General features: G+C 44.1%; 1 protein-coding gene across 6 annotated transcripts in view; it reads right to left on the bottom strand.

Annotated features, from left to right (window-relative positions):
* The window catches only part of LOC147636874 (protein serine/threonine kinase), a 109464-nt gene that overhangs the window by 41474 nt on the left and 52586 nt on the right, over positions 1-15404 (bottom strand). For all 6 annotated transcript variants that reach the window (XM_086800448.1, XM_086800450.1, XM_086800454.1 and 3 more), the window contains exons 9-11: positions 4366-4428; positions 3971-4260; positions 3683-3794 (exon numbers count right to left, since the gene is read on the bottom strand). In XM_086800448.1, coding sequence (XP_086656574.1) covers positions 3683-3794; positions 3971-4260; positions 4366-4428 — 465 coding nt within the window. The remainder of the gene's footprint in view (positions 1-3682; positions 3795-3970; positions 4261-4365; positions 4429-15404) is intronic.

Below are 15404 nucleotides of genomic sequence, written 5' to 3'. Positions count from 1 at the left end.
CCAATTTTGCCAATTTTGCTCAAAAATTGAGCAATTGGGCACCTGTACCTGTTCAATTGCTTGAATTGATAAGAAATTCCCAAAATATTGAAGGCAAATACCTCTGAAATTTCTGATTTTTCTGAGTTTCATGACTTGCAGGCTGAGACGGAGGTGGTGGTGGCGGCGACTTCGGCGGCGACTTCGGTGCTGGGCAGCTTCTGGAGCAGCTGGGCAGCCCCACCAGCCACGTGTGCTGGCTGTGCAGTTTGGGCAGCCACGTATGTTGGTTGGGCAGCCTGAGCAGCCACGTGGGCTGGCTGCGTGGGTTGTCCTACGTGGCTGAGCGCTGGCTTGTGGACTTCGTTCGCCTACGGCTGCCTTGCGTTCGCTTCTGGCCTCTTCACCGAGTAGCAGCGCTACATACGACCAGTTGCAGTTGTGTGGCGCCGGTGACTAACACGCCTGTAATTCTTGCTGCCGCCTAGCGCTGGCGCTACACGCAACTTGGGCTGGCCTGTTGGGCAGCGTAGGCTACTTGCTGCTGCCGCCTAGCGCTAATCACATTTTGGGTATGCGGATACTTCGGGATAGAAATCAGCATGTGTTGTATTTGTCTCAGAAGGAATACATTGGCAAAGTCTTGCAGAGGTTCAATATGGACGGGGGGAAGAAAGCTAGTACTCCTTCACGTGCTGCTTTCGCTCAACGCTCACTCACACCTAATGGTTGCTACTAGCCTTCGCCTGCGTAGTAGCCGTCTCATGCCCAGCGCTACACGATTTCAGTCGACAAGCTGGATGCTTCTTCGCTCGCCTATCTTCTTCGCTCGCTTGGCTCCAGTGCTAATGCGCTTTGCAGCCGATTCGCCTGAGTTCGCACAACCGGCGCCATCGCTTTGACGTCGGACTTGTATGCCCAACACTTTCCGCTTTTTCTCTGCAATACGGCGATCACCAATTTGCTGCGAAGCTTCTCACCTACTCGCCGTCGACTGGTTCATGGGGATCTTTGGCTGCCTTTTGCGCTGCCTTGCTGCGCCTGACTCCTTGCTACCATCAAGGAGAAGAGGAAGGGAGGGATCACTAAGGGCTCTGATACCAGTTGATGGGAGAGAGAATTAGGGTTAGGTTAAGAGTTCATGTGGGAGACATACACAGAGAAGCAAGGGAGAGAGAGAGAGAGAGAGTTGTGGGGATAAGTCAACTCACCAATTGCATGAGTGTGTGACTCCCCTATCACACTTGTATATTGCACTAGTACACATAGTGCACTTAGTACATTAAAAGTACTAAGTGTACTATGTACTATAACTTATGGGCTTGTACACACTATAAGGGTGGGCATAACGCCTTTACCCCAACACCATGGTCATGCAAACGAGGGAACCCATAAAGGTCACTTTGAGATATACATACCTCTTGACAATCTCCACAGGGGCATCCCTGTACAAGAAGGATAGCCATGATGCAACCTTGTAGGATGTGTTAAAAGACCACGATTTTAGTCTTGCCAAGGTTGGCAATAAGGTCTCTCTCCGCACGAAACCTCTCCATTGCATCCTGGTGTCTCTGCTAGAACCTCCACCATGTGGTATGAAAGCACAAGACCCCATGAGGAAATCTACTGTGCTAGAACGCACAGGGAGTCAAAGTGGAGCTGTAAAAAATGGAGAAGTCCACATCATCTCCCCAGTGGAACACTCCGAATGGCTTTCACCTATGGTCATCTCTCCTGAGAAGAAAACCAACAAGATCCATGCTTGCATGGACTTCCCACCCAAAGTTTCTGCCTTTCACCAGAATTGGCCCTAATTAACATGAGGCCTTAGTTATGATTTAACCAGGCTTTCCACAATAAAGATGTAGGATAATTCCCAACTCGGTTCTGTTACGATAGAGACTAAACTGCCAACCTTCTCCCCTTGTCTGGATCTCCTCTTCCACCAGAATGTCCTCACAAAGATTCTGTTCACATGGAAGTCTCTAGTGGAGGGCCCATGACATGAACAAGAACACTTGTAACAGAAAAGTACCCCCAAACCCACACAAAAGGAGACCGAAATCTCCTCCATCCTACCTTTGAGCTCACAACTTGTAGAAGAGGATCTCCAGCTGAAGAAACACGTTCACATAGAACGGACATTGTCCCAAGTTACATTCAAAACCTGGCCTAAAACTTAAAAGGCATATCTGGACACAACTGATTGAATCTCTGGGACTGCATGAGACCTTTCTCATCCACAAAGGATTTCATGAGATAGATCCAAATTCTCACAAAAGCAAGAAATTTGAGCATCACCACATTGAAAGCGACCCAAAGGCTAACTTTAACGAGGTCCCATGTCTGTCGTATGTAGGACATTTTTTGAGGGGTAATGCTTGAAGAGTTTGCTCAAGGTCATCCATGGTGAAGGGGGGGTCAATGGCGTACAAGACCCGGCGGAGTAATTGGAATCACATCCCCACAAATTTAGAATTTCCCCCAAATTACAGTTTCCCCAAGAAAAAGAATAGAGTTTCCCCAAAATTAGGGTAGTTCCAGAAAAGAGACTTTTACTAAGAAAGAAAGAACAAATACAGAATTGCGATGATGCCAAGAAAATGCAATGGGAGTCATGAAGATAGTGCGCTTTGCTTGCACTGTCTAGACGGCCCCTGTATACAAGCCCAAGTGGCCATAAGGGTATGGATGATATCTCCCTGAATAGTACAGATGCACTCGGTGTCATAATTCTGAGTGCCCTCAATCGCCTCTGTGCATCTCGCTTTCCAGATCTGCCAGGCTGTAATGCTCACAGTAGTCGGGTGGCAAATGGGCCTCCAAAAGGGGCTGCACTTTGCCCTTGCCCCATGGCCACCTAGTTTGGGAACCTATATGGCTCCCATAGGCTGTATACAGCTCTTAATAAGGGTGTGCACACTCCCCTGCTCACCATGGCTTCTGTTAGTAACACAGACTATGGGTTCACATGCAACCAAAGCACTAACCTATCTACACGACACTGACCCAGGTTGCCCAAGACATCCAACACATGTCTATTACGTGTCCCAACACCCTGTAGGTTGTCTGCTTTTACACAGGCTTCTACACGGATTATACTTTTATCTAAAAAAAGAAAGATCTCTTTCATGGGGAGAAAAATATCTGAAAATTTTAGAGATTTTCTTGCTAGAATTTCTGAAACACAGAAAGGTGTGGGCCAAACCTACTTGGAACTTCAGTACCATTCCCTACTTTGATGTAATATCCAGTGAGAGAAGCCAACCCATTTGCCACAAGGTGTACTGCCTCTGAGAATAAGTGATAAAATCCATAATTCGAAAAAAAAACTGAAGACAAAAGCTTTATACTGCAAGCCTGATTCACCTGGTATTGCAATCTAAAAGCAATATTGTTCGTGATTGGTCCAACATTTTCAATCCATATATTCAATGGAAAGTTTAGGTTATTTCCCAAACTTAACACAAAACCAACTGCGATCTTGACTCTATAAGAGTCTACTCACAAAGCTTCAAATCATCAACTCCAACATACAAAAAGAGTACCTGGTATAATATCCCCACTCGCGTCATCAGGGCGCTAAAGAGCAGGTGCAGATACCATACACCAGTACCATATTTATGGTAGCACCTTAATTTTCCTATCTACAAATAATCTCCGAAACACCGATCACACTTGTATGAAAAAGAGACTTGACTACCTTCCAGCTGTAAAGTTTGAGAAGAAGCTGCTCCAAAATAAGCCACGTGCTGAGGCACTGACGAAGTCTCTCTATTCCAAGAAGAGAAGCCAGGCCACTATAAAGGCTGTGCCTGCACATAGAAGAAAACATTCTTACAATTTATACAGATGTGTGACCAGCCTTCATACATATAGACTTTATGTGTAGATACTTTGATTTATTAAAATATGCTAATACCTTATTGATACGATAATTAAAATATTAAAACGTAAAAAATTACATTGAGAATCTAGGACAGTATCTTACACCAGATCCATTTGAGCTTTCAGTTTCTCACGTGGATTTGAACTATGGCTGCTTGCAGCAGCTGAAAGCCCTCTGATTCCATGATCCATGGATGGTTCAACCTGAGATGATCTACTCTTACGAGTTGCAGAAGAGCTTATACTACTGTGGATTTCCAAGTCATCTTTGCTTGCACTCGATGCATTGAAAGCCAAGAAAGCAAACAACGGCTGAAGACGTGGTAGAACATAGGCTGCAGTTGCATCTGGGCCGATGCATTGGCAGACAGATAACAGAGCCTTTGCTGCATGCTATTATATTTCAAGGCACAGAAGATGAAAAATTTATGTGAAGACTTTTATGTAGTAATTTTCATCGCAATCTAGAAAATAAGGGTAAAAGCAAAAGAAAAGGACCTGTTGCAAAGTGTTCTTTATTGCAGGGTGTAGCAGCAAGCTTTCAAGAACATTATGTGGCTCCTACAGAACCGAAAGTCAGAAAAATGAAATTCATAGCCCTTTATTCTCTGCAAGGATACATGCATGCATGCAAGCATACATACATACATACATGTGTGTGCGTGCGCAGACACAAGCGTGTGCGTGTGCATGTGTGGGTGCATATACATGTTCACACATATCTATGTATGTTTGTACATACTGTCATGTGCACAGTGTATGTACATACTGTCATGTGCACAGTGTGTATCTACCGTGTGCTATACAAATGCAAGACTAGTTTCGAGGCTTGGGGAAGCTTGGAACTAAGCAGGCTGATTGACGAGCTGAGTTAGGGAAATACTAACGGGCGGGCACCCAAGTATGGACGGGCGGGCACCCAAGTGTGGACGCCCGATGGCCGGCCAAGAGCCTATAAAAGGGTGGCCAAAGGTTAGTTATTGTAATATAGAGAGTCTCCCGAGTTTGTGAGAGCTCTATGGTCTTGGAGCCTGGATCTAGTGCAGACGTGCACCTGCTTTATGCAGCTGAGGCCGACAGCAGTCTCGAGGCCCGCGAGGGCAGCTTCGTGGCGGTATGAGACGTCGCGAGGAGGAGATTGGTCGGTACGTCAACCTAGTTAGCTCAGCTCGTGGCTCGGTGCGGACAGCCAAGACTGTGGGCTCGCCCACGAGCGACTGTCATGGTTGGGAGGTGAGTCAGGCCTGCACCCCCTTGTTGTCAGGATTCAAGTTTCGAACTAAGATCGATCACGAGAAGATCCGTGGGGATTTGACAGTGGTATCAGAGCATACCTCGTGAACGAGCAAGTCGGTAGGTAGAGAAGAAGAGGTCGAAGAACGGTATGTGTTAAAAAGCTTGCTGTTTTTTCTGTGCATACTGCAGTTTTCTGAAATAGTATGTATTTTTCTTCATCAAAGACACCCATGTTGATGGGAGGTGCTAGTCTAAGTAGGGTTGATTGCTTTGCAAAGAAGAGGCCTGAATCGGTTGTGCAGTCGCATGAACTGTAGAGAGAGGAAAAAGAAAAAAAAGCAGGTTTGCTTTTCTGGTTCGCACGTGAGAGAGAGAGCGAAGTATGCGAGGCGTTGTATAAACTGCTGGTTGACGTGTTGCAAGCGGCCAGGCTTGTAGCCGGCCAAGCATGCGAAGGCGCCCAAGGCTGCGTAGCCAGGCGGCCACGTAGCCAGGCGGCCAGACCTGCCACGTAGCCAGGCGGCCAGGCCTGTGTTGTCGGGCAAGCATGGGCACAAGCTACCGCAGGCTGCTCTGACCGCCTGAGCATAGGACGCACCAGCAGGACCGCGTGTAGTGGCTGACGACGGGCGAGGTGGCCGACAGGCAGGCGGGCGTGGTGCCGACAAGAAGGCTGGCGAAAGCAGCAACGCATGTGACGCCAAGCCGCCAGCGTTAATCCTGGAGGGAAGAGAGAGAAAAAAAAACCTAGGAAAGCTTTCGTTTTTTTTGGAGTTTAAAATTTTTTTCAAAGTTTTAAAAGAACCCCTCTCCAAGGTTTCCAAGGTGTTTATTTTTTTTAAGACTTTAGAATATATATATATTTATTTATTTATTCAAGAAAAAAAAACACAAAAGCAAAGCAAAAGCTAAGCCTAGCTTTTGGAGATTTTTGGCTTTTGGGAAACCTTTATAAACCCCCTCAAGTGGGCTTCTTGCCACACATCTCCCAAATTCTCAAGTTTTCAAGCTCTCAAGCTCTCAAGTTCGCTCGCACTTTTGTTCTGCAAAGATCGAATTTTCTCTCCACGTACCCTCTTCACAATATCGACCCAAGAATCAGAGTTGGAGCCCCTCGTGGAACGCGAAGGCTTGCCGGCTACGGAAGGTACCGATGCCGATCTTTTTGACGATTTTGTGTCAAAATCAGATTTCCAAGAGTTCAAAGTAGCTCTCGAAGCTTCTTCGACAGAACGTCAGGCACAAATCGCAGCCCAGGTGCAAGCTTTGCAGAACTCCATCGCTCTCTTGACCACTACCCTCTCTACTTTCTCAGATATGGATACCTTGGCTTCAGCTTTAGGCCCCAACATTACTCCGGAACCGTTCGGGGGCAAGCAAAAGCAGCGCACCAAAGAGATCGTGGACACGTGGCTACATAAGTGGCAAGTTCACTTTCAGTTTCATCCATATGATGATGGAAAGAAGATCCAATTAACAGCAGGTTTTCTATCCGGCAAAGCTTTGCTTTGGTGGAAGGAACTCAACCCTTAGCCAACGACTTGGACACAATTTGAAGATGTTTTCAAGAAAGAATTCCTCAAGAAAGAGGATGATTATGATGTTGTTGCCCGGTTTTCAGCTTTGACCATGACCTCGCAGCACCTCACTTATGAGGTCTACCTCCAGAAGTTTCGTGACTTGCAGATGAAAGCTACAAAGATGGATCCCACTACTCTTTTGGGGTTTTTCGTAGCTGGTTTACCAGACTCGTACCAATTACAGGTTAAAAATAACAAATGTAAAACATTGGACGAGACCATCCATTCAGCTCGTATCTATGATGATACGATGGTCTCTTCCAAGTCGAAACCCGTTACCGAGCAGGGGAACAAGCATAAAAGAAAGTTCTCCGCATCTATGGCTAACACAACAGAAGGAAAGTCTTCAGACCAGCCTTCGCAGAGTTCCACTTCGACACCAGCGAAGAAGAAACGACTCCTTAGGGCTTTAAAGCTCAAGAAGGAAGGACATTGTTTTATCTGCGAAGAAAAAGGACACATGCGTAACGAGTGCCCAAAGCAAAAGGGTACCAAGCCAAACGCAGGACCCAAGCCAAAGGCAGCTAATCAGTTGTCTTTGACAGGTACGTCAATTACTGTACTTTCTCGCCCTAGTATTTGTTCTGATTGTCTGTTCAATTCTAAGGTATTTGGCTTGCATGATCTTCTCCGAGTTTATGGAGAAGTGAATGGCCATAAGATTCACATTCTTTTAGACCCTGGCAGTTCGCATAACTTTGTTAACTACAAACTTATGCAGAAATTGAGTCTTGATACGACACTCAGCGACCATACCTATGAGGTACGCCTGAGATTCCCCCGGTCGGGGTTGAGCACAATCTTGGCAAACACTTAAGCTATTAACATAATTAAACAATTTTAAATGGCGCAACACAATAGAGTAAGAAGCTGAATTTTATTTTTGCACACTGCACTAGGGCCGGAAAGGGCCGACCCCCCTTGTAATAGATTTTATTATCAAGGAAAACTGTTACAAGCCTCACGGGCATTCACATGCCAAACTGTTCAAGTGCATCCATGATCATGAAAACAGCATTGCAAACAAATTTGTCGTAGACGATGGAATCCATAGCTTCACTTGAGAGTAGCTTCGTTCCTTGATTCCTTGAAGCTTGTCAAACGCAGCTATGCTCCACTGGCATCCATACACATACACATGTGTGTGCCAGGACCGAGACATAGGAGACCATATTGACAAAGCATTCGAATCTCAAATTGAAAATTGCTTACAAAATGCTCTTACCAAGTATTGGACGATCAATGTCGAGCTCCACCTCCGTGCGGACGAACTACAGCTTGAATGTGACCGTTTTCCACTTCCGGCTGAAATTAGGGTTTCTGATTTTTAGGGTTTTAAGCAGGTTATATGAGTCCAAAATTGGGCATTTTGGGCTCTTTAGATGCCTATGAGTAAGGGGCACAGCTTGGTATGGTTTCCTCCAAAATTAGGGTTTCTGAAATTAGGGTTTCTGCAGAATTAGGGTTTCTGAAAATTAGGGTTTCAGCAGAATTTGGGGGCGGTAGAATGGTTAGGAGACTCCATATTCATTTAGAAGAGAGAGATAGAGTGAAAAGGTGAGCAACTGGAGGCTTAACTGTGAAAGGAAGAATCTTCAAGCTTTCCATTGGAGCTGGGAGCAAGAGGGAATGAAAATCAGCACTCTCACCAAGCAAAAAGTTAGAGAGAATAACAAAAATAGGCTCTCTTGACGGGGGGCGCCTATTTCTAGAGAGAGAGTGTAGAGAGAGGTAATTTTCAAAATGAGTAATAGCATGGTGGCAGGTCCTCATACTGCCACCCAGTCCATAACCATCCCTTTTCCACACAAATTTAGTGGGAAGGGTGCCTGGACACTCGCCTAGCCGACCGGAAGGGAATTCTAGTCTATTCTTACTTATAGTTTGTCCGCCCGAGCTTTAATGAAGTGTGGACGCCCAATCTCACTTATAACTTGGGCGGACACACTTATTAAAGTGTGGACCTGCAAAACAAAGAATACATTGCTTTAACTCATAAAAGAGTAAAGTGGTGTACTTACCACCTGTCTACAGCCCACAAACGAGGTCAGAATACAGTTTCACTCGCACGGTTCACAAGAGGGCGTCCCCTACATGTGAACTACACAAACAAATCTTGCATGCAATCAAATAGTTCATGCAAAGACAGGATTTTTAACTTGCAAACATGTTATGCAAGGATGCATTGAACAGTCTCCCTATTCATTTAGCTTGTAGTCCGTGGTACCACACTCTGGATTTGGGCGCAGATACACAATCCCAACCCATATATCCAGCCTACTGGCTCTCGGTGTAGACATAAGTCCCCAACCATAAGATGCCAGTCCATCCTACAGAACTCGTCCATAGGCCTGAAGCGCAGAGAATGCCCAAATAGTGACATCCTCCCCTGCTTCTAAACAGTTGACCGCAACTGAAATGCTTCCAAATATGCTTGGAGGAGCTGCGGATACTCCTGGAAGTATGTTTCATCCATCCATTTTGCATCCATAGGAGAATAGTTCTTGAATTTCACAAGGTAGCGCCTCTGGAGTTTGCCACCTGCAAACTTTCGCTCCTTATGAAACACAATTTGCTCTGGCTGCAATACCTCTTCCAGCTCTTCCACCTCTGGTGGATCTTCCATAACCGGTTCCAAAGGTTCCGGTCCCACATATTTGCGCAAGAGGCTCACATGGAATGCATTATGAATCTTCCAATGATCCGGTAAAGCAAGTCGAAAAGCCACATCATTGATCTTCTTGATCACCTTGAAGGGTCCATAATACCTGGTAGAGAGTTTTGGGCATGCTCTTTCCTTGCCAGACCTCTTCCTGAGTCTAGCTTTCTCAAATTTTAGCAATACCAAGTCATTCTCTTTAATGTCCAATTGCCTTCTATGCTTGTCGGCAGCTTTCTTATGCTTTGCTTGAGAGCGTGCAATGGCTGTCCGAACTTGTGAAAAGGCAATATCAAGGTCCCTGACAAAGTCATCAGCAGCAAATATCTCATCTTTTGTGCGTAAGATAGGTGGCAATACCACTTTGCCATAAATGATCTCAAATGGGGCCTTGCCTGTAGAAGCATGTACCGTATTATTGTATGCAAATTCTATAAGCGGTAGATACTTTTCCCAAGAAGATTTCTGATCTGTCACATAGCATTTAAGCAAATCCAACACAGCTGAATTTGCAGCTTCACTTTGTCCATCCGTTTGAGGATGATAAGCTGAAGAAAAATTCAGCTTTGTGCCCATGTTATCAAAAAGAGCTCTCCAAAAGAGGCTTGTTGTTCGGGGATCCCTGTCTCCCACAATTGATTTGGGCATACCATGGTGTTTAAATACCTGTGACACAAAAATTTTGACCATATGTTCTGGTTTTATGGTCTTTTTGACAGGTAGAAAATGTGCTTGTTTACTAAACCTGTCCACAATTGTCCATATTGCATCATTGCCATTTGGGGTGCGGGGCAAATCCATAATAAAATCCATTGCAATGCTTTCCCATGGCTGGTCCGGAATAAGCAAAGGCTGAAGCAAACCAGGAGTCTTTTGCCTATCAAATTTTACCTTTTGGCAGGTGACACATGCACGTACATAGGCTTCTATATCTTTCCTCATACCTGGCCAAAAGAAGTATCTCTCAATCATTTGAGTAGTAGGGAGTATCCCTCTATGCCCTGCATAAGGTGGTGCATGACATTCACCCAAAACTTTTTGTCTCATGTTTGAAACCACACATAAGCAGTTATCCTTCATGATATAACCATCTTTGACCACATAAGAAGCATGTGTATGACCAGTCATTAAATCAGCCCATAAATCTGAAAAATCAGCATCCAAATGGTACATTTCTCGCATAGTAGACAAGTCTTGATGAGAAGCAACCGAAATTGCAGCCACATATGGTTTTCTGGACAATGCATCTGCTACCACATTTTTCTTGCCAGGAGTATGCAAAATCTGAAAATGAAACATTGAGAGAAAATTGGCCATTCTCATTTGTTTCTCAGAGAGTTTAGTTTGCGTAAGAAAGTACCGCAAACTTTGGTGATCAGTTTTGACAACAAATTCAGCTCCCAATAAGTAATGTTTCCATACTGTGAGAGCATGAATGACGGCCAATAATTCCTTCTGATAAACATCAAGAGTAAGTTCAGCATTTTGCAATCTCCTGCTTTCAAATGCAATGGCATGTCCTTCTTGATTTAAGACGGCTCCAATGCAATTGCCACAAGCATCACATTCTACCACAAATGGCTTTTGCAAGTCTGGAATGATTAAGACTGGCCCTGTGATAATGGCATTTTTGAGCTTATTGAAAGCATTAATCTCAACCTCTGTCCATTTAAACATAGGACGTTTCTTGGTGAGTTCATGCAATGGCGAAGCAATCATTGCAAAGTGAAAGATAAATCTCCTGTAATATGAACATAGACCAAGAAAGCTTCGGACTTCATGAATAGATTTAAGTTCTGGCCAATCTTTGATGGTTTGGATCTTTGCAGGATCCATTCGTACACCATCCTTTGATACTATGTGTCCCAAGTAGTGAATCTCTGAAAGGAAAAATTCACTCTTTTTGGCGTTGATCATAAGCTTATGCTGCCTTAGTTCTTCAAAGACCACTCTTAAGTGCTTTTTGTGATCCTCCTCATTCTTGGAGAATACAAGAATGTCATCAAAGAACACACCTGTAAAAGTTCTATGATTTCTGAAAATTCGGTCCATCATGCGATTGAAAGTAGCCGGGGCATTTGTAAGACCGAATGGCATAACCAAATACTCATAGAGACCAAAAGAAGTGCGAAATGCTGTCTTATGTACATCCTGTGGCATCACTCGCACTTGATGATAGCCGCTTTTAAGATCAATGCGACTAAAACAAGATGATCCATCCAGCTTGTCCAAGATATCATCAATCCTCGGTATGGGAAACCGATTCTTGATGGTAATCTTATTTAATGCCCTGTAGTCCACACACATACGGAATGAACCGTCTTTCTTTTGTACAAGAAGAACGGGTGAACAAAATGGTGAAGAACTAGGCCGCACCAAGCCTTTCTCAAGTAGTTCACCCACTTGTTTCATAATCTCTTCTTGTTGGCAAGCACTAACACGATATGCTGGCCTATTTGGAGGTGAATTCCCTGGAACTAATTCAATGCGGTGATCTTCTGGCCGTGAAGGAGGCATTACATTAGGTAAAGAGTCAGCAAAACAATCCCCGAATTGGCTTAAAAATTTCAGCCTCTCTTTAGTAAGAGTGTCCACATGTACATTACTGTGTTCCACATTATCACGTACAAAAACCAAGTACGAAGAAACACTCTTTTTCATTGCTTTATTGATTTGTATATGAGATACAACGGGGATAGTATCACCCGACACACCTGCATCTAAATGATGCTCTCTACCTTTATACATAAAAGTGATTTTGTTGGTCTTGTAATTCTTGGTAGGCTCAAGGCGTGCATGCCAAGGTTTTCCCAGTAATACATCACATCCACTAAGAGGGGCAACGAGAAAGTTCTCGTGGTCGAGGTATCCTTGGATATGCATTCGCAGCTTTCCAATAAGGGGTGTAACCTTCACATCTTTTTCCAGAAAAGCTGAACATGCATGAATTTCGGGTCCCATGTCACCTACTTCAATCCCCAAGGCAGCAGCCATATCAGTGGAGATGAAGTTGTCAGTGGAGCAGTCATCAAACATGAATAAAGCTGGCTGGTCTTTTAGTTGTCCCCATGCTTTGCATACCATTCTATGCATGTTTGCATGTCCCGTGTTGCCCTGTACATCATATACCATGTTGACATGCACTTTAGGCTCTTCTGGCTTCTTATTCTTGTTAGGGCATTGTGGAGAGATGTGATCTTTACTACCACATCTAAAGCATTTGCCTTCACGAATGTATTGTACCCTTTGTTGAGGAGTCAAGCCATAAACACCCTTTTTCTGCCACGGTTTCTTTTCTTTTGCATTTTCAGCTCTTTGAGGGGGCTTTACATCCTTCAAATCTGAATTTTCAGCTTTGTGCATGGCTTTGAAATCTCTTCTAAAGGGCTGTCCACCCTTTTGCACATTAAAACCAGCTTTCTCCTTACCCTTGCCCAAGCTTTGGTCAATTCTAGATTGCACCCATTTGACATTAAGCTCTTCGGAAGCCAAGACCGAGTTTATGAGTTGACGAAGAGTTTGGTTTGGATAGATTTGTAGTCCTCTTTGGAAGATGGGTTGCAATCCTGACTCAAATTTCCTCTTCTTTTCTTCTTCAGTAACGGTCATGAAGGGTAACACTTCCATTAATACCTCCCAAAATTTGGAGACGTAAGAGGTAATGGATTGCCCTTCTTTTTGCTCCAACCTGTCCCACTTCCTGCATATATCCTGAGTAAAATTTGGAGGCAAAAATTGATCATAAAACTTTTGTTTGAATTCAGCCCATGTAGAAATGGTGTTGCCGGAAAGCTTCTCGGCCAACCACCAATGAGCAGCAGTGCCTTTCATGTACATGCCCACATGTCTGAGTTTTGATGATTCTGAAAATTCTCCCTCATGAAAAGCAATTTCAAATTGGGAGATAAAAGATAGAGCTTTGGTAGAATCATATTCTCCATGAAAATACTCAAACTTAACTGTTTTGTCACCTGCAGTAAACTCTTTAGTCTTCTTCTTCTTATGTTGATGCGTTTCCTCTTCATCTCTCTCGATTGGTTGCTTATTTGCTTCATTAGTAGGAACATATCGCTCAATTCCATCATGAGGAGGGGCTGATTTATGAGTCGGTTCCTTGAGAAGACTTTCATGAGCTTTAATAGATGACCTGTGGGGAGGAGAAACATGTGCGGTAGAGGCATGATGAGAGGTAGCAGACGCCTCTTCTCTTTCCTGTCGCACAATAGATTTAAGCTTTGATGTTTCAGCTGCATGTTGATTCATAAGAGGAGGCTTTTTAAACCTAAGCCCTCCTTCCTTTCGAGTAACTACATCACCTTGTCCCATGAGGTAAGAGACAGCCATATCTCTTGGTTGAACCCCCAATTCCATGGCAACATTTTCCAATGCATCATTCACAAAAGGAGAATGCTTTGACACACGAGATACATGCCTTGACTGTGAGTCTTCATGCATATCCTTGAGTTGTTTTCGCATCATACATAATTGCCTTTTGAGGTCTGCAATTTCAACCTGCATAGCATCATGTGCATCACTCTGTATAGCCTTCTCCTTACCTCGGGATGGCTGTCCCATATATACATGAGTTGCATTTCCTTCCCTTCTAACATAAGATGGCTGTCCGGCATGTGCAATACCATCATGTGACCCAAGAAAAACATTTTCAGCAGTGTATTGTTCATGCATTTGAGTATCATCATGCACATTGTCTCCTCTTGGCTTCACATATGTACTCTTCCTTGGATTTACATCCCGTGAAGTACCTGTTTGGCTCGCCATAATGCTTAAGAATGCTAACAGCTAGTGTAAACTAGATTAGGACCGTCTTCCACACAGAAAGGAGGAAGATCCTAGGCTCTGATACCAATGAGATTCCCCCGGTCGGGGTTGAGCACAATCTTGGCAAACACTTAAGCTATTAACATAATTAAACAATTTTAAATGGCGCAACACAATAGAGTAAGAAGCTGAATTTTATTTTTGCACACTGCACTAGGGCCGGAAAGAGCCGACCCCCCTTGTAATAGATTTTATTATCAAGGAAAACTGTTACAAGCCTCACGGGCATTCACATGCCAAACTGTTCAAGTGCATCCATGATCATGAAAACAGCATTGCAAACAAATTTGTCGTAGACGATGGAATCCATAGCTTCACTTGAGAGTAGCTTCGTTCCTTGATTCCTTGAAGCTTGTCAAACGCAGCTATGCTCCACTGGCATCCATACACATACACATGTGTGTGCCAGGACCGAGACATAGGAGACCATATTGACAAAGCATTCGAATCTCAAATTGAAAATTGCTTGCAAAATGCTCTTACCAAGTATTGGACGATCAATGTCGAGCTCCACCTCCGTGCGGACGAACTACAGCTTGAATGTGACCGTTTTCCACTTCCGGCTGAAATTAGGGTTTCTGATTTTTAGGGTTTTAAGCAGGTTATATGAGTCCAAAATTGGGCATTTTGGGCTCTTTAGATGCCTATGAGTAAGGGGCACAGCTTGGTATGGTTTCCTCCAAAATTAGGGTTTCTGAAATTAGGGTTTCTGCAGAATTAGGGTTTCTGAAAATTAGGGTTTCAGCAGAATTTGGGGGCGGTAGAATGGTTAGGAGACTCCATATTCATTTAGAAGAGAGAGATAGAGTGAAAAGGTGAGCAACTGGAGGCTTAACTGTGAAAGGAAGAATCTTCAAGCTTTCCATTGGAGCTGGGAGCAAGAGGGAATGAAAATCAGCACTCTCACCAAGCAAAAAGTTAGAGAGAAAAACAAAAATAGGCTCTCTTGAAGGGGGGCGCCTATTTCTAGAGAGAGAGTGTAGAGAGAGGTAATTTTCAAAATGAGTAATAGCATGGTGGCAGGTCCTCATACTGCCACCCAGTCCATAACCATCCCTTTTCCACACAAATTTAGTGGGAAGGGTGCCTGGACACTCGCCTAGCCGACCGGAAGGGAATTCTAGTCTATTCTTACTTATAGTCTGTCCGCCCGAGCTTTAATGAAGTGTGGACGCCCAATCTCACTTATAACTTGGGCGGACACACTTATTAAAGTGTGGACC

Source organism: Cibotium barometz, chromosome 7 (assembly GCF_041138505.1).
Source record: "Cibotium barometz isolate CiBa-2024 chromosome 7, ASM4113850v1, whole genome shotgun sequence".
Taxonomy (NCBI): Eukaryota; Viridiplantae; Streptophyta; class Polypodiopsida; order Cyatheales; family Cibotiaceae; genus Cibotium; species Cibotium barometz.
The sequence above is the reverse complement of the archived record's forward strand: the minus strand, read 5'-3'. Positions and strand labels throughout refer to the sequence as shown.